Source organism: Syngnathus acus, chromosome 9, assembly GCF_901709675.1.
Source record: "Syngnathus acus chromosome 9, fSynAcu1.2, whole genome shotgun sequence".
NCBI lineage: Eukaryota > Metazoa > Chordata > Actinopteri > Syngnathiformes > Syngnathidae > Syngnathus > Syngnathus acus.
Window position 1 is genome coordinate 9,047,718 of NC_051094.1, and position 24,916 is coordinate 9,072,633.

At 42.7% G+C, this 24,916-nt stretch overlaps 2 protein-coding genes across 3 annotated transcripts; one reads left to right on the plus strand and one right to left on the minus strand.

Annotated features, from left to right (window-relative positions):
• Positions 1 to 162: 162 nt before the first annotated feature.
• acacb (acetyl-CoA carboxylase beta) lies at positions 163 to 17,891 on the plus strand. Of its 2 annotated transcripts, XM_037258492.1 has the most exons (54): positions 163 to 261; positions 1,483 to 1,972; positions 4,112 to 4,244; positions 4,381 to 4,519; positions 4,600 to 4,709; positions 4,774 to 4,855; positions 4,924 to 5,022; positions 5,517 to 5,626; positions 5,713 to 5,823; positions 5,912 to 6,121; positions 6,200 to 6,370; positions 6,462 to 6,623; positions 6,697 to 6,860; positions 6,934 to 7,084; positions 7,163 to 7,266; positions 7,359 to 7,440; positions 7,516 to 7,661; positions 7,736 to 7,886; positions 7,968 to 8,102; positions 8,200 to 8,346; positions 8,427 to 8,615; positions 9,097 to 9,197; positions 9,286 to 9,374; positions 9,444 to 9,568; positions 9,639 to 9,752; positions 9,826 to 9,939; positions 10,003 to 10,092; positions 10,177 to 10,295; positions 10,595 to 10,618; positions 11,143 to 11,283; positions 11,362 to 11,461; positions 11,540 to 11,647; positions 11,724 to 11,780; positions 12,303 to 12,344; positions 12,432 to 12,647; positions 12,735 to 12,890; positions 12,961 to 13,164; positions 13,245 to 13,400; positions 13,485 to 13,607; positions 13,675 to 13,944; positions 14,065 to 14,162; positions 14,253 to 14,373; positions 14,455 to 14,565; positions 14,672 to 14,815; positions 14,898 to 15,018; positions 15,105 to 15,201; positions 15,284 to 15,380; positions 15,560 to 15,695; positions 15,778 to 15,955; positions 16,057 to 16,169; positions 16,280 to 16,434; positions 16,671 to 16,841; positions 17,008 to 17,144; positions 17,274 to 17,891. In XM_037258492.1, the coding sequence occupies exons 2-54, from the start codon at positions 1,503 to 1,505 to the stop codon at positions 17,398 to 17,400; spliced, it is 7,221 nt and encodes a 2,406-aa protein (XP_037114387.1). In that variant the 5' UTR covers positions 163 to 261; positions 1,483 to 1,502; the 3' UTR covers positions 17,401 to 17,891. The 2 variants fall into 2 exon arrangements, with proteins under 2 accessions (XP_037114387.1, XP_037114388.1); XM_037258493.1 differs by lacking the exon at positions 10,595 to 10,618.
• Positions 17,892 to 18,035: 144 nt separating this feature from the next.
• foxn4 (forkhead box N4) lies at positions 18,036 to 24,395 on the minus strand. The gene is made up of 10 exons (XM_037258494.1): positions 23,701 to 24,395; positions 23,102 to 23,191; positions 20,825 to 20,991; positions 20,614 to 20,726; positions 20,441 to 20,551; positions 20,195 to 20,322; positions 20,028 to 20,124; positions 19,744 to 19,951; positions 19,277 to 19,666; positions 18,036 to 18,949 (listed from the first exon to the last, which is right to left on the minus strand). The coding sequence occupies exons 2-10, from the start codon at positions 23,179 to 23,181 to the stop codon at positions 18,708 to 18,710; spliced, it is 1,536 nt and encodes a 511-aa protein (XP_037114389.1). The 5' UTR covers positions 23,182 to 23,191; positions 23,701 to 24,395; the 3' UTR covers positions 18,036 to 18,707.
• Between the last annotated feature and the right edge of the window lie 521 nt (positions 24,396 to 24,916).

Sequence of the window (24,916 nt, forward strand, 5' to 3'; positions counted from 1 at the left end):
TTATTATTATTATTATTATTATCATTATTATTATTATTATTATTATTATTATTATTATTATTATTATTATTATTATTATTATTATTATTATTGCTGTCTAGGTCATTCATTTTCATAAGAATAAGGGTTCAAACCACTCCAAACGATCTTTGACGGAGTTTCCGTTCGTGTGGGAGTGGGAGGAGCTTAAACTTAACCCTTATGCACATGTTTACTATACTGGGGAGTTGCTGCTGGTGAGTGATTGACACCAAACTGCAGGTAGGTGCACATGACAAAAGGTTTATCTGAACAAAAGTAACTTAATTAAAAACATTTATAATTGTCTACATCTATTAATGTTGTCTGTTTTGTTGTCTGTTAGCTAACTTACTGGCATCAACAACAACCAAATTTAGTCTATAACAGTGGCTTCACCGAATACTTCTTCTGTTAATTTTTTTAAAAACAAAACCTGAATAATCTCAACAAAAAACGCGTCAGTTTCATGGAAAATAAAGCAAAGGAAGGCAATTTCATCTGTTTACATCGATTTCTGTTCTCACCTGGTGTCAAGATCAAAGCATTGCTGCTACTGAGATGAACAGCGAAGAAGGCTACTAAATTCAATTAATACATTGTACTGAGCTTTTGACTTATATTCGGGGTTTCTGCTGAAACAAAGTTTTTTAGACATCCACCACAGACATGTCTTCGATTAGACATCTGACCCGCCCGATAAGTGTCAGGATCAACAAGTTGACGTCGATACAGAGTTGAAGTTTTTAGTCGTGTCCACCATGTGCACATTCAGTGTGCTCTGCTACTCTGGTTACCTCTACGTACATCATCTATGGTCAGTCAGACCGTCTGGACTGACCTTTTCTCCTGTTGTAGCCAAGTAGCCACTCTTGGATCTGATGTCAGCTGTTTTAGAGCGGCTGGTTTGTTTACCAGACAGTTCCTGGGTAAGGTTGCATGACTTTTATTGGAGCTGAATGCCGCAATGGGAAATCAATTGATTCATTGCACGCTTTTGCCTTCAACTCTTTAGTCTGATTCAAATATGTAAATTACCCAGCATGCCCTTGTGCTGAGACATATGCCCTCCAAACCCCCTTCAGCAGTCCACTTTCAGTTTAATGTCCCAAGACTAGAATAGAATACTGTACTGCAGTCTCCAAGCCTGCTCTGCCTCCCAGTGGACTAATCAAAGGGCAAGGGCAGACAAATGCAGTTCAAGAGCACGTTACAAAAGAAGGAAACAGTTATCATCCACCAATTGTTATACATTCACTTGACACCTCAATCTACTTAGAGAGAGAGTGGTCAGTAGTACTGAAAGCTATATAATTAAATTAATATTAAATATTTATTTTGAATACTGTATTAAAAACCCATTTCAAATAATATTAATTACTGGATAATCAATGAAGGAAATTCGGTCAAAGGCCCGATGTGAATAGAAATGTTACGTAATATAATTGTTTGTTTTCTCCACAGTATCAGGAGGATGTTTGCAAATGCTTACATTTGCATTGTTGGGATTGATCCTATGGATTATTTTTCACCTGCGGAGGATTAATAGTAGCTCAGTGGCGATGCCCGAGAAAGGAGAGGAATCTCCGTCAGGCGACAGCCCCTCTGGACTTCAGGAGGGTGTGCCTGTTGCACACTCTTCTCATCCAGGCCAACCGTGTGTATCGACACAGCCTGAGGGGAACAACGTGAAAGTGCAACAGCAGCAGCACAAGCAGCCCCTCACCAATCAAAACCCTTCTACAAGCAATGTGCCAATGCTCAGATCCAGGCCCGGGACGAGAGAGCGTCTCAAGTTTATACTGGGAGCATCAGAAGACAATTCTTCAGACGAGGAGCCGTTGGCAGCTAAACCGCCGAGTGGCGCTTCGCAGCCCACAACTGCCTCTGCAGCCAAATCGTCTCATCTTCAGACATCCCATGAAGCGCCACCGCCCAGCTCTTCAGGCATCAAGTAAGATACTTAATGTGACGTCGTACAGTATGATACATATAGTGCCTCATACACCTTACATATGCTCACTCTTTAGTGTTCCTGTGGTCTCATTTTAAAGTTGTTTACGCTCTGCTTGGAGTGACAGACAAGCATCATACTTGCCCCGATTGGCTCTTATCATCTGACTGCCACAACTTGTGCTATTGTTGTATGCTACACACCCCCTTTGCTCTATTAGTGGAGCTAGAGTGACTTTGAAATTTGTGTTGTGATTGCAGGGCTAACCACCCACCCTCCTAATTCCGTCAGTGAATTATTTTTACAATAGCACATTGAGTTTTCTTTTTGTTTTACTTCCGTGGGGGGAAGGTAAGACATTTTCTTTCCAAACATTTCTGCAGTAGGTGCAATAAAGAATAGTTATGCAGCACGTGTGTTAGCCGCCCTCTTTTAGAAAAACATTTTGGAAGCTTTAAGTCAGACGCTTCTGAAGTCATATGACTTGGAATTGGGACACAATTTGGCACGGAATATGTCTATTAAGATGCAAAGAAAAACAACTTTGCAGTTTTATTCACATTCGACAGCTTAGCAAAACGCATGCAGTCACTTATGAATACAAAACGGTGTTTTTTTTTTTTAAGTTTTGATATTCACTTTGGGAGTTACTAATTGATTAATTAATTGATAAACTCCAGCATTCTGGAACAGATTGTGTTCGACCTCAGAAATACAATAAGGAGAGATTCCAAGTCTCCTTTCATACGACTATATATATATTTAAAATGTGTCGCCTTAATAATAAAGTAGCTTGCTGTGGTTGCAGTTGAAGGACCAGCTTGTGCGCTACTCTCGAGTCTGCTCTGTTTAAACTTGTAATGGGTAGCTTGTGGTCTGTCTTATCTGCATTTGTGGGAGGGCAAAGTGAAAGGGGAGCTTGGCAGGAAGTGTCCTTTTTTTGTTAGGAGTTCTCATTTCACTTTTCAAATGCACAAGCATGCGACATAATGGAAGGAGATGTTTTTCAAAGTAACACCTGGTTCCCGTGTCGTCAAAGGTCAGTCACTAAGCGTTGTCCTTTGACACCATTGCCTATGTTTTGTTTCAACTTTCCAAGTTCTGTTCATGCATGCAGCATTTCCGGGCAGATGCTGCTGCATATTTTTTTTAACATGCTCATGATGTAGCTAGTGTTATGTAATGTGTGTACAACTGAAGAAAAAGCTCTTTCTAGTGGAGGGAAGTGGATTAAGAGTTGTTTAACTGTGGTATGGCGTCATCGTTGTTGACCTTTACAGCTCTCGTTAGGTGTCTTTCATCACTGTGATATTCATACTTCCCATTTTATGTCACTCAAGTGCTTTGCTCAAGGACGGAGAAATTTTTTAAAAAGTGCTTGTAAACAAGTACTACAAAAAAAGTGCAGCTTGTATAATTATGACTCATATCAAGTTCACTGATCAAACAGTTTACTTCCAAACAAGGGCAAGCCTTTCAAGTTGGATTCACTCATGGTCCGACTTCACTCGGGCTGCCGGAAATTGATTGGTGTGGTTTGTTATTGTTTGTCTCTCTCACATGATGAAATAAGTCAAATAAAAATATTACAAACAGCAAGCTCGCAGTATGATGCAATGAAACTGCATTACTGTGTCTAATGTTGTGGCTACTGAGTGCATATTAATAAAAATATTCTTCCTGCAAATCTATGATAGCAACAAATCATTTCTTATCATCAGAGTTAATCACGCTGTTTTGCCGGATAGCTTTTGTTTTGTTGTATTTTCTTTCAACGTGAATTTTTGCCACTTAATGACAAACCTTCTATTGGACACTATACTTGTGCTGTATTTTTAATGATGTCATTTTAGGACTATTTTCTCAACACAAAGCACTTTCAATGGGAAGTGCTTTAGCCATACAATATACTGTACTTGCAACAGCAGAAAACAAGATAAGAAAATACAGTCGTGTAGATTGGCTGCTGCATCATAGAAGCTGGACTTTGACTTTGGCTTTTGATTTCCACAGCTCAATTGCTTCTATCTACGCTTCAAGCTCTATACTTGTGTGCTTGTGTAGAACTCTTTTCAGCTAGTTACCTGTCATCTGAAAGGACGACAAGTAAGCCCCACGTTGTTTCATTTCTTGTTCTAGGCCCAGCATGTCTGGTCTTCACTTGGTGAAAAGAGGACGCGAACACCGAAAGATGGATCTTCATCGAGACTTCACTGTGGCCTCTCCTGCCGAGTTTGTCACCCGCTTTGGTGGAAATCGTGTCATTGAAAAAGTAAGAACTTAAAATCTTGTTCCTTCTAAACTACCTCTTAGATTAGAAATGCTTAATTGTTGCTGTTGTTGTTTTTTTTCCAGTTGTACAAATCACTCCCTTTTCCCTTTGCTTATTCAATTTGCGTCTTTCACAGGTGCTGATTGCCAACAACGGCATCGCTGCAGTCAAATGCATGCGCTCCATTCGACGTTGGTCCTACGAGATGTTTCGAAATGAGAAGGCCATCCGCTTTGTGGTCATGGTCACCCCTGAAGACTTGAAAGCTAACGCAGGTACGGCACTGCACGCCACTAATTATTTATTCATCGACATGCTGTTATATGAATCATTACCTGTTTGTCTCTGTGTTTAGAATACATCAAAATGGCAGACCACTATGTTCCTGTTCCTGGTGGGCCAAACAACAACAACTATGCCAATGTGGAGTTGATAGTGGACATTGCTAAACGAATTCCAGTACAGGTAATCGCCACTGTGGCATCTCCGCATGTGTTTCAAGTGTAACAAAAGATTTGTCCATCAACAGGCAGTTTGGGCCGGCTGGGGTCACGCCTCGGAAAATCCCAAACTACCAGAGTTGTTGAACAAAGCAGGCATTTCATTCTTGGGTAAAACAAAATTTGAAAAAGCTCTTTTGTGAGTTTGTGCTGGTTTTCTAATTGTTTGTTTATTTTAGGGCCATCCAGCAAGGCTATGTGGGCTCTTGGAGATAAGGTGGCTTCCTCAATTGTGGCCCAGAGTGCAGACATTCCTACACTGCCGTGGAGCGGATCAGGTTTGAGCTCTTCTTCTTGTGTCATTTTACCCAATGCGGACAACATTGCTGAGCTGCAGACAGATTTACCGCCTACATTAGATTCGGTGTAGATTCTTCTCTCAAGGTCTTCTTGTTTTAACAGCCGGTGTTGAGACTGGTCTGTCTTTTGGAATACGTGTCACAAGACACACAAAAGTCAAATGGAATAACAATCCTTTAATGCTTGTTGAACTGAGATCTTGAGATTTGGTGAGGTTGCTCAAGACGTCAGGCAAAAAAGGTTTTGTGTGACTATATTCAGGCTTATTACCACCCCAAAATAATTCAAATTCTTTTACTTATTCTCAATTTTCATTCTCCAATGACATTAATTGATTCACCTTAATTGACATTAATTGATTTCTATGTAGTGCGGTGTAGAACTGTATTTTAGTTATCATCAGATAGTTTGTTTGTTTCACACAAAAAATTCAACACACTGTCCCTTTAACTCTGTTCTTGTGCTCTTCCAGGTCTGAAAGTAGACTGGAAGGAGGCTGACCAAATTTCCAGCAATGTAATCAGTGTTCCTCCTGAAGTCTACATACAAGGCTGTGTTGCAGATGTAGATGATGGTCTGGCGGTAGGTAGCCATGTTCAACAAACATATCCGGAGTTTTTTCAAATAAGTATGACCTCCCAAACTGGTTTGTATGTCCCTTGGAGCAGGGCGCTGAGAGAATTGGTTATCCTGTTATCATCAAAGCTTCAGAGGGCGGAGGCGGGAAAGGTATCCGGAAAGTCGAATGTGCTGATGACTTTCCAAGCTCATTTAGACAGGTATGTGAGCTCTTTTTTTTTTTTATCTTGATGCAAATTGTATGTAATCCAGCCCCACATTTTTGACAAAGGTGTATATTGGGTGCAGGTTCAGACAGAAGTACCCGGCTCGCCCATTTTCATCATGCAGCTGGCCCAGCACGCAAGGCACCTCGAGGTTCAGATACTGGCTGACGAGTATGGAAACGCCATCTCTCTGTTTGGTCGAGACTGCTCCATCCAAAGAAGGCACCAGAAGATCATAGAGGAAGCCCCTGCAACCATTGCTGCGCCCTCCACGTTTGAGCAGATGGAACAGGTTAGTCACGTCAAGAATGTATTTTTTGGATGTATTTTCTCCAGTTTGTTGACATTTTGTTTCCTCCTCCTGACTTAGTATGCTGTTCGATTAGCCAAGATGGTTGGCTATGTCAGTGCTGGAACAGTGGAATATCTTTTCTCGGAGGATGGAAGTTTCCATTTTTTGGAGCTAAACCCTCGTCTGCAGGTAGAACATCCCTGTACAGAGATGTTTGCTGATGTTAACCTTCCAGCTGCCCAACTTCAGGTATATTTTTTTCCAGGTGTTATTTTTTTCAGAATGAACCAATTTTTGCAACCATAGAAATTGTTTTCCCACATTTTGTCATCTCCGACAGATCGCCATGGGCATCCCCCTTCACAGAATTAAAGACATTCGTTTGCTTTATGGAGAAAGCGCATGGGGTGACAACACGATCAACTTTGAGACTCCAGAATGCCCACCAAATCCAAGAGGGCACGTCATAGCAGCCCGAATCACCAGTGAAAACCCTGACGAGGTAGAGCTCATACTCACCAATGCTGTTCCATTCTTTTTTTCCTCAAAGATAATTCCCAGCTTGTTGTTTGCAGGGGTTCAAACCCAGCTCAGGCACCGTGCAAGAGCTGAACTTCCGCAGCAGCAAAAACGTCTGGGGTTACTTTAGTGTCGGAGCAACCGGGGGTCTGCATGAATTTGCTGACTCACAGTTCGGACACTGTTTCTCTTGGGGGGAGAACCGAGAAGAGGCCATTTCGTAAGTCTCGTTTCTTGTTGACCTTAAATCACTTATTGCTACGTTGTCAGCCTTTGCTATCTATCTGGTTCAGGAACATGGTGGTGGCAATGAAGGAGCTGTCAATCAGAGGGGATTTCAGGACCACCGTCGAATACCTCATCAAGTTACTAGAAACGGAGAGTTTCCGAAACAATGACATAGACACGAGCTGGCTGGATCATCTCATAGCAGAAAAAGTGCAGGTATGAGTCATGTGTTAGCTGTCTTGACATGATGGGTTGGTCAAGTTTGGGAAAAGAGGCCACGTGACTTTTCTGCAGGCAGAAAGACCAGACACCATGTTGGGCATCGTTTGTGGGGCTTTGCATGTTGCTGATGCAAGCTTCAGAAAGAGCATGTCTGACTTTCTTCACTCACTAGAAAGGTCAGTATAAATCTCGTAACATCTTGACAGTGGATAATAATAATAATAATAATAATGAATAATTGTGTGCCCAAACTCTTCTCTACCCACAGAGGCCAGGTTCTGCCTGCAGCCAGCCTCCTCAACTCTCTCAGTGTAGATCTCATTTATGAAGGAGTCAAATTCTGTTTAAAGGTATCGTTCAATTCCGTTCCATGGTTAATTTCCCATTTTAATTTTCAGTCAACTAACTTACTTTGTCGACGACAGGTCGCTCGCCAGTCGCCGACAACGTATGTCATCATAATGAATGGCTCCAACATTGAAATAGATGTCCATCGGCTCAGTGATGGCGGACTTTTGCTCTCCTATGATGGCAGCAGCCATACAACCTATATGAAAGAGGAGGTGGACAGGTAAGGGTTATTTTACTTTCAAAATTCAGACTGAATTCATTATTCACCCCCGCTTTACAACTTTAATTCCGCAGCTACCGCATCACTGTTGGCAACAAGACTTGTGTGTTTGATAAAGAAAAAGATCCTTCTATGCTGAGATCGCCCTCTGCTGGTAAACTACTGCAGTACATTGTTGATGACGGAGCTCACATTTGCGCAGGAGAGGCCTATGCGGAGATTGAGGTGAATTTCACAAAATATGCATTTGTATTCATATCAGTCAAACTAATATGTAACGATTTTATTTTTGTGGTGTGGACTTAGGTGATGAAGATGGTGATGACTCTGACTGTGCAGCAAGCAGGGCATGTACATTTTGTCAAGCGGCCCGGAGCGGTTTTGGAGTCGGGCTGTGTGATGGCACATATGAGCTTGGATGACCCTAGCAGTATACATCGGGCAAGTTAAATAACTCAGATGTGCAAATGTCCAGGCATGGGGAAAAGTCTTTTGTGATTTACACAAAGTCTAACCATGCTGTTCTTTTATAATCAAGGTGGAGCTCAATACAGCCTCTCTACCACCTCAGCACCCGTTGCCCATAGTTGGGGAAAGGCTCCACCAGGTGTTCCACAGCATCCTTGAAAATCTAGTCAAAGTAATGGATGGCTATTGCCTAGAAGAGCCCTACTTTAGCACCAAGGTGGACCTCAGCAAGTTTACCCGCGACTGAATTTTCGATCACTTGAGCATGCTGACTTTTTTTTCTTCTTATTTCTGCAGTTGAAACAATGGGTAGCAACCCTCATGAAGACTCTGAGGGACCCCTCTCTGCCACTTTTGGAGCTGCAGGAGATCATGACTAGCGTGGCGGGCCGGATCCCACCCAGCGTTGAGAAAGATATCCGTAAAGTCATGGCCCAATATGCCAGCAACATCACCTCCGTCTTGTGCCAGTTTCCAAGCCAAAGGGTACAAAATTAGTTTAGAAAGCAATGCTCTGTATAAATGGGCATATTCCAATTTTTTTAAAACTAATATTTGTCTTAATTTTGATTGCAGATAAACTGCAGTGATTTTTCTATTCTTTTGGTTCTTACTCTAATAAGTCAGCCCCAGCTTGCTCGTGACCAAATGAGGGCAATTAAAAATGGATGGATAGGATTATATAACATCATTCCTTTTTTTTTTTTTGCTGCATCATAAATCCATGCAATTCAGTAAAATGTATCAATTAGAGCTTTGGTGCTTTTTTTTAATTTAAATTAGAAATGCCAAGTGTGTTGTAGAAACACCTTGGCCACAACCAGAAAAACAGACGTCAACACAGCGGCCATTGAGCAAAAACGACTTTGGAGAAACACATTGGATTGTCCTCACTAATGCTGAGTTCTGTCAGTTTATAAACTTAATTGTCTCGCTAAACAGGGCTTAACATTCTTTCTCAATCCAGATTGCAAACGTTCTCGACAGCCATGCGGCCACTCTGCAGAGGAAGGCTGATCGAGAGGTGTTCTTTATTAACACTCAGAGTATCGTTCAGCTGGTACAGAGGTCAGCTTGCTCACATTTCCTATGATCAGTAAATATTATTTCTGTCATCGATATTGCACGCATTCATGTTTTTTTTGTCGTCTTCCAGGTATCGCAGTGGAATACGTGGTTACATGAAGTCTGTGGTTCTGGATCTTTTGAAGCGATACCTTCAAGTAGAGATGCAGTTTCAACAAGGTGACAGTCATACTTTCTCCGCTTTAACAATATTTTGAGCGTAACCATCTGATGTTTTTCCACAAGCAGCTCATTACGACAAGTGCGTCATCAACTTGAGAGAACAGTACAAGCCCGACATGAGTCCTGTACTGGAATACATCTTTTCTCACGCCCAGGTCTTCAAGAAGAACATCCTGGTCACGATGCTCATCGTAAGGACCTTCATCGCATTCATCACAAGTGGATTTCAACACAACTCGGACTAACTTGCACTTTGTTTAGGATCAACTGTGCGGGAGGGATCCAACTCTGGCAGATGAGCTGATGGCGATTCTCAATGAGCTCACTCAGCTCAGTAAGATGGAGAACTCAAAGGTCGCCTTAAGAGCCAGACAGGTACGACGCAGTATGGTGTGTATTTTTCATTTTTTGATCCCCGTGACTCATTTTGTGTGATACTCTGGCGTAGGTGCTGATTGCCTCTCATTTACCATCGTATGAACTGAGACACAACCAAGTGGAATCCATCTTCCTCTCTGCCATTGACATGTATGGCCATCAATTTTGCCCTGAAAACCTCAAGGTAAGTATTGTCACTTTGTCTTACTTTGACATCCCATCATTTGTGTTTCTTCATTTCCCCCAGAAACTCATCCTCTCCGAGACCTCCATTTTTGACGTGTTGCCCAATTTCTTCTACCACGCCAATCAAGTCGTCTGCATGGCTGCGCTGGAGGTCTGCACAATGCACTCACCCCCTCAGATGCTCGTATTGATTTTCTAATTCGCCAGGAACAACATGGTGCCTTTTTTTTTCCAGGTGTACGTGCGTCGGGCTTACATCGCTTACGAGCTCAACAGTATCCAGCATCACCAGCTGCGGGATGGAACGTGCGCTGTAGATTTCCAGTTCATGCTGCCGTCATCACATCCCAACAGGTAACACTTGTAAAGCAAATTCAACTCCTCTGCTGGCGAATGACAACCTGTAGTCCGATTGCATATCAGGCCATATCCCACAAATACTATTCTGTCTTAAACAATGTGGATAGGATAGGTGAAGAAAAAAAAAAATCTTTCAATTACATCCATGTAGATAACTTTTAATTATTTTTATATTCAAAGAGTAGTTTAAACCCACTCAACTGGAATGTGCAGTATAAATCATAATGCCTAGAGGTGGAGGAGGATGTTGATCCTCCACTGCTAATATTCACCTGTCAATCATCTTATTTCAGAGGGAGCAGCCCTACTCTGAACAGGTAGAGTAAAGCTCCTCCCAACCAACTACACCTGATGGTGTGTATGTCTCACAGCTAAGCATGCCAGTTGCCTTTTTTTTTTTTTTTTTTTTTTTCCTCTCGTTCCTGTCAATTCAGAAACATTTGCCCTCAAGGACTGTTGCTGTATAACAAGTCCTTCCTTAATTCTCCTTTTATAGCTGATCTTCTTCGAATGCAACGCTTCTCTCAACTTGTACATCGATACAGAGCTTTTTGGGAGGTTCGGCCGTTCCTCTTAAAAATCTCCTGCCAAAGATGTGATTGTCCTCAAATGTGGAGCGGAAGTTTTAATCTTGATAACAAATCATAATTCATGTCAAAATGGGAAATCCAAAATCCACGTGAGGGCGATTGTTCTTTTTTGTATTTAATATGCAAAAAAATGCAACTGCCTCAAATTCTTATTGTCATGGCTGTTAATGTTCTTCGTGTTTGTTTTTGACAAAGCACACATTTCTACTGGTGTGATCTGCTAGTCACCATCTGTCTTTATTTTTTTCCAGGGTTCCTGTCCCACTGAATGCCTCGGGCCAGTTAAAAATGCGACGGCAGAGCAGTGATCTCTTCCTGGAGGGAGCTTTGTCTCCACCTTGTCAACGCATGGGCGCTATGGTAGCGTTCCAGTGTTTTGACGATTTCAAAAGGTCCACCCTGTGTTCATTTTTCACATTTAGGAGGGATTTATGAGGCCATTGACTTCATATGTATTATTTCTTTTGCAGGAACTTTGATGAAGTTCTCTCCAGTTTTGCAGAGCCTCTCTCGGAGAACCAGCCGTTTTTAGAATCCTGCTCCAGTCTTTTTGAAGATGAGAATTCTAAGGTGAGTACTTTTGTTGTCAGTTTGGATTTTATTTATTTTTTTCTTCCCACTGGTGATACATCTTCTTGTTCCCGACAGAACACCAGGGAGAATCCAATCCACATCATTAATGTCTCAATAAAAAGAGCTGACACTGAGGATGATGACGACTTAGTTTCTGCCTTCACTTCTTTTGCCCAGTCAAAGGTCAGCTCATATACCGAAGTGGCTCTCAATCTTAAGTCATTCCAGAATTACTCAAATGTCATTTTATTTTCCTTAGAGATCATCCCTCTTTGAATACGGCATCAGAAGAATCACATTTTTGGTTGCACAGAAGGTACATTTTCTCCAGTCGATGAATTTCATATACAAAACATTCGCCTCAAATGATTAGATGATTTTTAGAAAGTCTCATATTGGTTGACAGTTGCCACACAGTCAAAGGTTCTGGATACTCTGATTTCTTACCGTCTTCCGAAAAAATTGCATTTTAGGTTCTTTTTTAAGAACATATAACATAAGTTATACTTCTTCCTACGCCTTTTCAGACATGTGAATGTGACTTATGGTTCTTTTGCGGTTATATCTTTATTGCTACGCTTGTAGTTTGTGTGTATGGATGTGTGCATGTGTATGTGTATATGTATATATATGTATATGTATATTTTTATATGTATATATATATATATGTATATGTATGTATGTAGGTATGTCTGTATGTGTATATATGTATATGCATGTATTTTGTCATGTCTTTTCATTGTGTACAATAATCTTATTCTTTTTTCACGTTTGAAATAAACGAAACGAAACGAAAATGGGTGTGAATAGTTGCTAACATTTTATTTCTTTTCAACAGAGAGAGTTCCCCAAGTTCTTTACTTTCAGAGCACGAGATGGGGTACGTTTGTTTTTATCTTCTTTTTAACTCTTAAAGCAAGTGTGTTCCTTCTCTGATGAGGTCCTCCCCTTCTGTTTTCACGCACAGTTCCAGGAAGATCGGATCTACCGAAATCTGGAGCCAGCTTTAGCGTTTCAGCTGGAACTGAACCGCATGAGGAATTTTGACTTGACTGCCGTTCCCTGTGCCAACCACAAAATGCACCTCTACTTGGGAGCCGCTCGTGTTCAGGAGGGTGCCGAAGTTACAGATTACAGATTCTTCATCCGAGCTATTATTCGCCACTCTGATCTGATAACAAAGGCAAGAGGCTGTTGACAAAAAAAGCCCAAACTAGATATAGATATTATCCTATTTAATGTTTTATTGGGATTGTGTTGTGCAAATTAGGAAGCGTCTTTTGAGTATCTTCAGAATGAGGGAGAACGACTTTTGCTGGAGGCCATGGATGAGTTGGAGGTGGCTTTCAGTAACACAACCGTTCGTACCGACTGCAACCACATCTTCCTCAACTTTGTCCCCACCGTCATTATGGACCCATCGAAAGTGAGTGCGCTGCACGTCTCTGCAACCGGATACATACATACATACATGCGTATCTGCTTTTGTTTCTCAGATCGAGGAGTCGGTCCGTTCCATGGTGATGCGCTACGGAAGCCGACTTTGGAAGCTGCGTGTCCTGCAAGCTGAGTTGAAAATCAACATTCGCCTGACTCCCACTGGGCCCGCCATCCCTATTCGTCTTTTTTTGACAAACGAGTCTGGCTATTACTTGGACATCAGTCTGTATAAGGAAGTTACTGACCCAGGTTCTGGACAGGTACGGTTTTCATCAGTGATATATATTAAATGTATAAATCTTGATTCACTTGATTTATTCCCTGTCATTTCCCTCTCTAGATTATGTTCCAGTCTTATGGAGACAAACAAGGACCTCTACAAGGCATGTTGATCAACACTCCTTATGTTACCAAAGACTTGCTGCAGGCCAAACGTTTCCAGGCTCAAACTCTGGGCACAACATACGTCTATGACTTCCCGGAGATGTTCAAGCAGGTCCTGTTACAACACTGCTCAACTTGAATGTTGTCATTCCTTTTTTTCCCCCCTGTTCTCGCTCACATTATAATCATTCTATAGGCACTATTTAAGCAGTGGGGTCCAGGAGACAAATATCCAAAAGATATGCTAATGTGCACTGAGCTGGTTCTGGACCCAGAAGGTCGTCTGGTGCAACTCAACCGCCTGCCTGGAGACAATGATGTAAGATTGACATCCGGCGGAATACATTACGTCAGTGTGAATATTTCCTCGTATTTCTCTTTGCCAGGTGGGAATAGTTGCTTTCAAGATGAAGATGAAGACGCCAGAATATCCAGAAGGTCGAGACATCGTCGTCATCTGTAACGACATCACCCACATGATCGGGTCGTTTGGACCTCAGGAAGATGAGCTGTTCCTCAGGGCCTCGGAGTTGGCAAGAGCTGAGGGAATCCCTCGTATTTATATTGCCGCCAACAGTGGAGCGCGCATTGGTCTCGCTGAGGAGATCAGACACATGTTCCAAGTAGCCTGGACAGACCCCTCCGACCCCTACAAGGTGAGGGCCTGCTGGCATTCGCTGGGTTCCAGTTGAGGAACTAGCCCAAACACCCAAAAACATCCTTTATTTGTCCCCAGGAGTCATATTGAGTCATGTGACGTATGTGTCTCTCTTTAGGGCTTTAAATATCTTTACCTGACACCACATGACTATACACGCATCAGTGCCACCAATTCTGTGCACTGCCACCATGTGGAAGAAGGAGGGGAGTCAAGGTATGAGAAACGAAATATGTTTGACTTTTAGAGCACCTTTTCTATTTGTATCTTTTCTCATGTTCATTGCTACGATTGCTGTTTTCCCAGGTACATCCTCACTGACATCATTGGGAAGGATGAAGGTCTTGGGGTTGAGAACCTGCGAGGTTCAGGCACCATTGCCGGAGAATCCGCTCAGGCCTATGACGAAATCATTACAATCAGTATGGTGAGGTTGCATAGCAGATGTGTACAATGAGACAATAGCATTTTTCGTCACCCCAGGTTTGATTCGTTTGTGCTCTTCCAGGTGACCTGCCGCGCCATTGGAATCGGGGCATATTTGGTACGTTTGGGCCAGAGGGTGATCCAGGTGGAGAACTCTCACATTATCCTGACCGGAGCAAGTGCGCTCAACAAGGTTGGTGTGTCTAAATGTAGTTTTGGAGACTGATACAGTTCCTCTTAAAAGAATTAACTTTTAATTCAGCAGTGTGAGAGGTTTAAGTAAGGCCTGGATTTTGCAGGTTCTGGGCAGAGAGGTCTACGCCTCCAACAACCAGCTGGGCGGCATCCAGATCATGCACAACAATGGCGTCACACACACTACTGTGCCAGATGATTTTGAGGGCGTTGTCACCATCCTCCAGTGGCTCTCCTACATGCCGAAGGTCCCGCCGAGTGATACAAATTCTTCTGTTTCCGTGGTAACCATTTGTGTCACTCATAAGTGATTGTCTCCTCTTCTGACAGAACAACAACTCGTCCGTGCCCGTTGTACCAACCACAGATCCTGTTGATAGAGAGATTGACTTCACTCCCACAAAAGCACCATATGACCCCCGATGGATGCTGGTCGGGAGACCCCACCCTAGTGAGCATTGAGAAAGAAAACAAGCCCTGTTAATTATTTAATACACACATTTATTTTTTATTTTTTATTTTTTTAACCATTCATAGCAGTGAGAGGTGCATGGCAGAGTGGATTCTTCGATCATGGCTCTTTCATGGAGATCATGGGCTCCTGGGCTCAGACTGTCGTAGTGGGCAGAGCACGGTAAAGCTCATGTCATAATAATGCATAAAGTATTGTATAATGTGTGTAAAGCGATTGTTAATTGCTGGCTGAAATGGTACAGGTTAGGAGGGATCCCCCTTGGTGTCATTGCTGTGGAAACACGCACTGTTGAGTTAACTGTACCGGCTGATCCGGCCAACTTGGATTCAGAATCCAAAGTGAGTATCCATGGGAACATTGTCCCCATCGCCATTCACAATATTACGCATTGATGTACTATAAATGAGATGAATACTCTGTTTTGTAAGATGCTCAATGTGGTTATAACGCTACCTCCTGATATACTGCTTTGTCAACATTCACTCAATTCAACATAATGATCTGTGTTAAATTTCAGGTTCTGCAACAGGCAGGTCAAGTGTGGTTTCCCGATTCAGCCTTTAAAACAGCTCAGGCCATTTGTGACTTCAACCGGGAGCGTCTGCCTCTCATGGTGTTTGCCAACTGGAGAGGCTTCTCCGGTGGAATGAAAGGTATATTGCGGAAAATTTGCATTATGTCCAAAACATGGTGGAATGCTTCATCATTCACTATTGTTTCCGTTCCTTCTCCCAGATATGTATGACCAGATATTAAAGTTTGGGGCTTACATCGTGGATGCCCTTCATGGCTTCCATCAGCCTGTGCTGGTGTACATTCCACCACATGCCGAATTGAGAGGAGGCTCCTGGGTTGTCATTGACCCCACCATTAACCCTCTGTGCATGGAGCTATATGCTGACAGAGAGAGCAGGTGCACAACTTATTTGACCTCATGTGAAGATGCTTGAAACACGTGTGTACGTATACTGAATGCTCATCAATAGTCTTGTCTCATGAAATGAATCTGTCCAGAGGTGGCGTGCTGGAAGCTGAAGGCACAGTGGAGATCAAATTCAAGAAAAAGGATCTGCTGAAAACCATGCGAAGACTGGACTCCGTCTATGCTGGTCTGGTTGAGAAGCTTGGTAAGTGTTTTTTTTTTTTTGTTTTCAATGTAATACAAACTGAGCGCACATTTTCCCCCCACCCCGCACATATTTTTATTTAATTGTTGACATTCGTGTGTATTTTGAAGCGTCTCTAGATCTGCCCGAGAAGCAATGCAGAGACTTGGAAGCAAAGCTCAAGGCAAGAGAAGAATTCCTGTTGCCCATTTACCACCAGGTGGCAGTGCAGTTTGTGGATCTTCACGATACTCCTGGCAGGATGCAGGAGAAAGGGGTCATCAATGTGAGTACATAGGCTACCTTTGTCCAAAGTCTGATGAAATGCTTCTAACACTTTTCCAGGCCTCTGACCCTTCGAAAATATACTCTTGCACACACTCCAGAAATACTTTTCAACAGACAAAAATATACAGTTTGTTCTTTTTGCACCCCAAAATGGTCCATTCAACTCTACTTTATATATATGTTTAAAAAATGTTGTACTTTAATATGAATTATAGAGTTCACTCTGGCTTTCAGGATATTTTAGATTGGAAGAATGCACGGCCTTTCTTCTACTGGCGTCTGCGGCGTCTCCTGTCGGAGCAGGAGGTAAAGTACGAGATTCTCCAGGCCAACAAAGACCTCAGTGACGGACACATGCAGTCCATGCTGCGCCGCTGGTTTGTCGAAACCGAGGGAACTGTCAAGGTTGGTGACTGCAACATATGTACTTTATGGCGTTTACCTACCCTGACACACAAGTCATCTCATATTGTTTAAAGCGTCTTCCAAAAAGAAATGTCATACAGGCATGTGAGATTTAAATGTCTAGTCAATATCAACAACCAGTTTGTGCTTCTGAATTCCCCTCCAGGCATACCTGTGGGATAATAACCAAGCAGTAGTCGAATGGCTTGAAAAGCACTGGTCCAAAGAGGATGGCACTCGATCTGCCATCCGGGAGAATATTAAGTACCTAAAAAGGGAAAACGCCTTGAAACATATCCGCAGGTATGCATGCACACACACCGCAGATTAGCATTAGCATAATCAAGACCAAATTGTCTTGGTGAGCAGAAATAGTAAATGTATGCTTTGGATTTAACATTTGCCGCCTGGTTTCTTTTGCTCTTGTCAAAGTCTGGTTGAGTCCAACCCTGACGTCGCCATGGACTGCATCATCCACATGAGCCAGAATATTACTGCATCACAGAGGGCCAAGCTTTCTCATCTGCTTGCTACCATGGACAACAGCAACACCAACTGAACTGCGGGACCTTTTTAAGGCTTGTATTATTGTAAAATGGGAACTAAGTGCTTCCAGTTACACTCGCACTTTTAAGAGTGCAATTTAGGGAATTGGATTTATGAACCTATTTTTTTGAAATAGTCTTGAAGTCCACTTCTTTAAAATACCATAACGTGACTTGTCAATTTAATAATCTTGCAAGGACATTTCAGTTGGATATCCAAAGACCATTTCAGTCTAGAATTTCACGTTTGGTTGACAAACTGCTGCTTTTCTACATGCATCATACCACTGTTACTTTTGCAGCTTACACAGAGCTTTGTATTTATATTTGAGGTAGGTGCTGTCGTACAAAGCAGTCATTTGCTGATAATCGTGTAAACATTCATGTCGGAATGCGTAGTGCTAATCTAGCAAAATAAGTATTTTAGTATATGTAGTACAAGGGTCCTAATCATTTTCATTGATTTGTAATTCTACAAATCCAACATGACTTTGAATGTTTTTTTTTTTTAAATGAAAGAACACATTTCATATTTTGTTAAAGTTTTGCTTTCAAGTGGTGGAATCGGTCCGGTTTCCCTTTCACGTGGCTAACGTACCAAATTTATTTAATACAGATATCTAGAGTTGTGTTTGACTGCTTTTTTTCCCCTGTATATCACGGCCTTGATGGACTTCAAGTTGCCGCTAAGAGTTTATCATTTCATATGAATGTATATTAGCTCACACGCACCTTTGTCATCTTGACAACAAATGTGTTAATAAATGTCACCGATTTATTTTTGGCAAAAGAAACGTATTTTATTTACCCATTCATTTTTCCAGTGGAACATAAAAACACATCTAATATTCCATCCAACATGTAAATCACATATGTAAGGTGTCAAATCAGAATTACAAAGTGATGGCACGTGTCAGCATTTTGGAATGAAGTTGGGTAAATGTCGTCAAAAGAAAGCTTTTCTGTGGTAATAGCCATTTGAACATTCAGATATATACAGCAAAAGGTTGACAAGTGGTCAATTTCCCCAGCTGCCTTTTTGATATATAAATATAAATAAAACAACACAGCAATAAGGTCTATCACAGTACAGCAGACAAGAGACAAAACTACAGTAAGGGCTTTCAAACACAAAATGAGCAGGATGAAAAACATGACAGTTCCTCCACAAAACCTTCTTGGAAGTGTCTGGTTTTTTTTTTAAGTGAGCAATTTTCTTGTGGACTTCCCAACAACTCATATTTTTGATAGTTCCCGGCTGATTTGTACTTCAGAATCTTTCCAGTTGGTATTCCGTCAGAAATCCTTCGCCTGTGTTGTTCTAAAGCAGGACGATGGGTTTGCTGTTGGCCGGTGAGCCCATGTACTGGGAGGAGAGGCTTTCCTGTGACGTGTACGACGTGTACAGACCCGTCACTTGTACGTCTGACAGCGGTGGGTTTGCGGCGGCAGGAGGGAGGCTGCTCCCCAAATCACAGTCTGATAGTCGCAATGGGGAGTTACTGAAGGTGCCCAATGCATCCAGGTTAAAGCTGTCGTCCTTCATTTCCTCCCAAAGGTTACCTGAGGTCAGAGTGATTGATCACGTCAAGGAATGTTAACATGCAAACATAGTTATGACTGTTGTTGCTACATCATCTGCTCTACATCTTTAGTCTTTGACATTTGAAAACAATTAATTGACAGACTAAAATACATTTTGGATTGTGAACACAATCACGGATGGATGGATATTTATATAGACATATGGTTATTTATTTATGATTGATTACTGTCTCAATATTATGTGAACTTTCACTTCTTCCACTCCTTTATTATTGTTTATTGTAATTTATGCTCTTATTTCTGTTTTCAGTGATTTTAGCTTTCAAACAGAAAAGCAGGGTTTACCTTGAAGGGCAAAATCCATGATGCTGGGGTCCAGTGCGTCCACTTCTGTGTGGCTGTCTACGTGAACGCTGTAAAAGTCATCAGGAGGCTTGCCGGGTTGTTGTGTTAGCGGACTATGCGAGAGGTCGGGCACGGCGTGGAGGGGAGGCGTTTGTGCCGGGGCCGGGGACATGGGCGCCAAACGGGCTTGGGCCTGCAGCTGGGCTTGGATCTGATGGTGCTGGTGCATGGGTAAACACGGCAGGGAGAGGGTCACGATAGGCTGGGGCTGCTGCATCTGGGCCGTCAGCGAAAGGCCCGTCGGACAGCCGGGCAGCCGGGTCATGATGGGTTCCATTGGCTTCCGTCTGCAGTTCTCTGGCCGGTCCGTGATCAGTTTGTCCAGCTCATCTGAAAAGCAGGTGAATCATTTTGAGTACAATTGCCGACTTGAACGTTGTCAGTGAATTTGTCGGTAAGTCCCTGACCTGGATTGGCCATACTGCGGCGGATGGCTGGGAGATCCTTGCGTTTCCACTTCTGCATCTCTTCCTCCATCTTGTCAATTTTGGCCGGGTTCAGCGCCCACAGACAACCCTTTCGGGACGAGCTACTCGTCTTGTTCTCCACTTTCTCAAAGCATTTGTTTAAAGACAGGTTGTGCCGGACTGAATTCTTCCATCCGTCCGGGGCCGTCTGCGTGGAAAGAGTCGTGTGAGCGGCACCTTCGTTCATGATTTTGTTCACAATTGAGGAAACTGTGTGTATGTACCTTGAAATAAGGAAAGTGTTCCTTCATAAAGCTATAGATCTCGCTGACTGGAAGGCTGCCTGTTTTGCTGTTCTTCAGAGCCATGGCAATCAAACAGCTGAAGAGAGAAAGAAGTTGCGAATGAAGCGGTGAGCAAAAAGGGTCACTTGTGATGCTTGAGGACCAACCTGTACGAGTAGATGGGTTTGGGGAAACATTTTGGCTGCAGGTCCTGTTCTTGTGGTGCCAGGCGAGATTGTGAAAATAGACTTTGGTTGGTGAAAGAGACATTGCTGTACAGCCCGCCTGTTGAGCACTAATGCAAAAAGACAATCACAATATTGTCACTGATGTCTTCGGATGTCCCAAAATGAATGTTTGGGCTTTTAAGAAGTGTTCAATAAGTGGCGGGTTCTTCCATTTGAGTGTGTTACCTGTTGTCCAGTTTGGGTTAGCGAGTACACCTGCTGTGGTGCCGACTGGTATACCGAGGTGGGGCACTGGTACCCCGGTGAGGGCATCCCGTTGATGGGAAACGGAGACATCTGCGTGAAAAAATTGCACACCTTAAAGTCTTGAATGGCTCAGAGCATGCAGTTGGACTCACTGCTCCACTGTGGGTGCTGATGATGCTGATTCCCAGTGGGCTGTGCTGCATGTTGCTTTGCAGGTGGAGCATGGAGGACTGAGCTCCTGTCATGGCCATGCTGCTCAGTTGGGCTTTAAGGAGCAGAATGTTGAACATTTTCTAATTAAATATGATGTGACCAATCAGAGAGGTGAAGATTTTTTGATTGTTTTGGAAATTGTCACCTCACCTGTCTGTTGCTCCAACAAGCTGCCCTGGGAGGGCCCATTACTGTGGCCGCGGCCATCCACCATCTGCTGTAGTCGGGGAACGTCCACCGAGGTGAGCCACGACAGAGACTGCAGGTCCCCAGGGAGGTCCTCCTCCCTCAGTTGGGAGGGGTCCGTGGTCAGAAGCCTTCAGAGGGAAGGGGGAGGTTAGGGGATGGGAGGGAAGGGGAGGGGCCGACATAGCTGTCAGACCCAGCTCAAAGAGCACAGGTTGCATTTACATATAAACTCCAAAGAGAACATTTTTATCTCTCTAAGTCAGAAGCCTCAGCTGCTCCGTGAAGCTGGGTTCCAGTGTAAGTGTATTAGCTGTGCCCTCCAGGGTTTAGCATATAAGAAGATTAGCTACTGGTGTTAATTCGTCGGCAACTGTTTTAATCAACAACCAGGGAGTTAAACAAATCCTATTCAGAAGAAATCATCTGTCCCATTGTTGTAGGAACGACACACAGTGAAGTATAAATATTGGCAATGCATCAAATTTAAAAAAATGGTAACCCAAGAAAACAACTGTTATACATTGCAAGACTTTAAATGTTATTTTCATAGAATTATTGGGAATGTATTTTGGGTAGGTCTTTAATCTAACACAACTCTTGGGTCAATGGTTTTGAAATGCATTTTTGAGATTTAATTTTTTTTTCCCAACTAATTTTAGTTTAAGCAGTGAACTACCATCTGCCAGTCATACTGTCTTTTATGTGGCCGACTTGGAAGCGAGAGAATGAAAAGAGAGGAATCCTCTTCAATCCTCTTCAGTCTCTCCTATGCACACACACGCACTAAGTGTTCAGGGGGGTTTGTAACAGGGGTCGCCATGACAACATATAGTATTCACTTTGTGGGGACAGTGAAGCACTTCCCCCCCGCCCCCTTCACGCATGCACAAACCAAACCTATTTAAAAAAAAACGAAAATCAACCGTGTCAGGTGACCGCAACCCGGCCCTCATCATTGGCTGAATCATACGTAAACAACACATGAGATCGTTTGAAACACGGCACAGCAGCACATGTTGCCTGCAACAGTTGGCCTCGTCTATTGAAAAATGATCACCTATTGTGTCTCAAACGACAAATCTGCCCAGTGGCACGTGGCTCTATTGTCTTGGTCAGACCCTTCCTTGATTGTTTCTGTCATTTCTTTTCTTCGCCCCAGGCCCTTGCATTAATCTGCCGGTATGACAGGCCTCACATAAGAGGGACAAATAGGATACCATCTGCTTCCCTGTCCCTTTCCAGCCTCCACCCTGGGTAAAACCACGCCCAACACCACACACGATACACCTCCTACATGAGGAAATCAACCAAGGGCCCCAGGGGGGTGCAAACGCAGTTTGAGGTCAGACTAGTTTGTGTGAGTGTGTGTGTTTATGTGTGTTGTGACCTGACATCACTCCAGACAGCACGCGTCGACTCCACTCTTGTCATTGATTTGGAGTCTTTTGATGCACACAGTTAGTGACATTACTGATGTCATTGAATATTGTACTTGGAAATGTAAGATGTAAGAAAAAAAACAATTGGACACATGTTCCAAAATGTTTAGTCATTCGTCATTCCCATATCATTACAATAATGACACATCAGTATAATAAAGTGTCGTTGGTCCTGCCACACACAATGTATTATGACCTAAAACTGTCCAAAATGCGGATTTTAAAAAAAAAAAAGGCACACAAGGGCCTTTCCAGCAGCCCTCTTCTTGTGCCACCAGCAAGCATAAAAAATTGCTCACTGATGCATAACATGTTGAACTGGTCTCTTCGTTTATCACCCGAGTCTTCCCAGAGGTTCAACAACACCAAATATTGAACCCCAAAGCCGCTCCCCCTCCCTCCCTTTCCCTCCCCTCTCGTCCTTGTCTAATTGGGAGCCACTTGTGCATGCGGGTCACCCAGAGAGCGCCCCATCTCCCCCTGAGCCGACGGCCCGAGAGGTTCAAGCTCTCCGTGTGCCGACAGCAGGAGTGTAAACAGAGCTGATGGTTTCTGACAGATCCATTCAGACTGAAAATCATTTATTCTTCTCGTCTTTATTATCTTTTTTTTTCTTCCTTTTTTTCATTCATCCCACTCCCTTCCCCCATTTGTCGAAAAGAGCTCATACATGTGAGCATTGTGCTCCAAAGCAATTTGCTAATGCTTACACGGACAGTGTTCAGAACGTTCTAATCTCCAATTTGAAGATTTTGTTTTGTGTAATGCAAGTTTTAGTTTCAGTCAAGTACAGTCTTACCTATAGTCTTGTGGAGACGGATGATGGCCAGCATCCTCAATTATTCCCGACATCCTGGATGTAATTCCACCTTCTATCATTTCCTGGGATCTATATGTGATACCACACCAGGGGTACAAATAAAATCAACATATTTGCACGTACCGATGATGTTTTAAACAGATCGTATACATGAGATAAAGCGCCGCATTGCTTATGCTGTGGTCCAGTTGATTTTAAAACCAAATATTTAATTCAATAATCCACACGGACATAAAAAATAAATAATGAAAAAAAAATAGGTAGTCCTTATTGTATCATCTTAATACTGTGGCATGTTGTTATCGTTATTTATTTGCAATCGCACAATTCAAATTATACTTGAGCTCCTCTAACAAAGATGTTATTGGGGAAAAAAAAATAATCAGGGACTCTAACCTTAATTCGTGCATTTAAATGTTGGCATTAAGGTTAGTCCAGAAATTTAAATGCCTCATCCTTTACCATGACAACAAAGACAATAACAACAAAGCCATAAGACATGAAATTTCAATTAGCTCATTAAGCAAAACATTCAACAAAGCTAAACATGCAGAGAAGAGAACAACATTGCAATTTACCTGTTTTGGATTATATTGAAGAATGTGTGAATGGATCGTCCGAGAGACCATCTACTGTATTCCACTGTGCAGCACTTGATTCTCCCCCCCAAAGAACGTTTTTTAAATTTCCCTCTCTGGAGTTGTCCAATGCGCGCTCATGCGCAGTGGAGTTGTGAACGGCGCTCCCAGGCGGCCCGGGGGCAGGAGGATCCCATGACTTTGACAGCTGCTTCTAACAGACCCATTCATCAACTTCACGGCAAAATCGGCACGGAAAGACACGTCGCAGATTTTCTGATTGTTCTTGCGCAAAAGATGATGAATGCTTCCAAAGTACCACCAGCAGTCAAACCCTTAGCTAGAGAAGAAAAAAAAATCTAAATTCAAATCAAATTCCAATTTTCTCAAAAAAACAACAACAACATTACATCTGATCAATCAAAATATATTAGCCCATTCCATTTGTTATAGTAGTCGCACACGTGCACGTCTTGGAAGTATGGAAGCAAAGCCGCGCAATTTTAGAAGAAAAAAATAATAACAGAAAGTCTTATTGAAGATGAAATATCCACATTTGCGTCAATACGCTCCTGTCAGGTTATTCCATGAGAGGTCTAAGACGATGTGAGCCGCCACTTGTGGTGGCATCTGTGTATGGGACAGTGAACTTTTTTTTTTTTTTTTAAGGGAAATGCTTGAGGATCATTGCTTCCCGCCGTGGTAGCCGCGTCCTGCTCCTCTCAGCGGTGGGAAAAAGAGCCGGGGAGGCGCGCAAAGGGAGGGCGGCTGGAGGAGGAGGGGGACCCAGGATGGATGAGCAGGTCCACTTAAGAAAATAGTTCAATATGGAGGTCTACTGTACATCTCGCCTATCAAGTGAGCTGTAAAATGTGCCCAATGAGTCATTGAATGACTCATATGTCTCTCAGGCATTTTTCATCTTTTTCTTTTTGAATGTAATTTGCGAAAGTGTTTAAGATGATGCATGCATGCAACATTGAATTCAGCAACTTGGCTGTAGGGTTGATTTTTTTACTTGCAAACTTCTTGATAGGTGAGCCACGGCTTGTTTATTTATTTTGAGGCGCGCGCGTGTGTGTGTGTGTGGAGTTTCATCAAAGTCTGCAATGACTGGACGTGAGCATCCCCATGAGAGCCCACAGATGGTAAATCGGTGTGTCACAAAGGAACAATCAATGATTACATGCATGAACGTAACGGACAAAAAATAAGA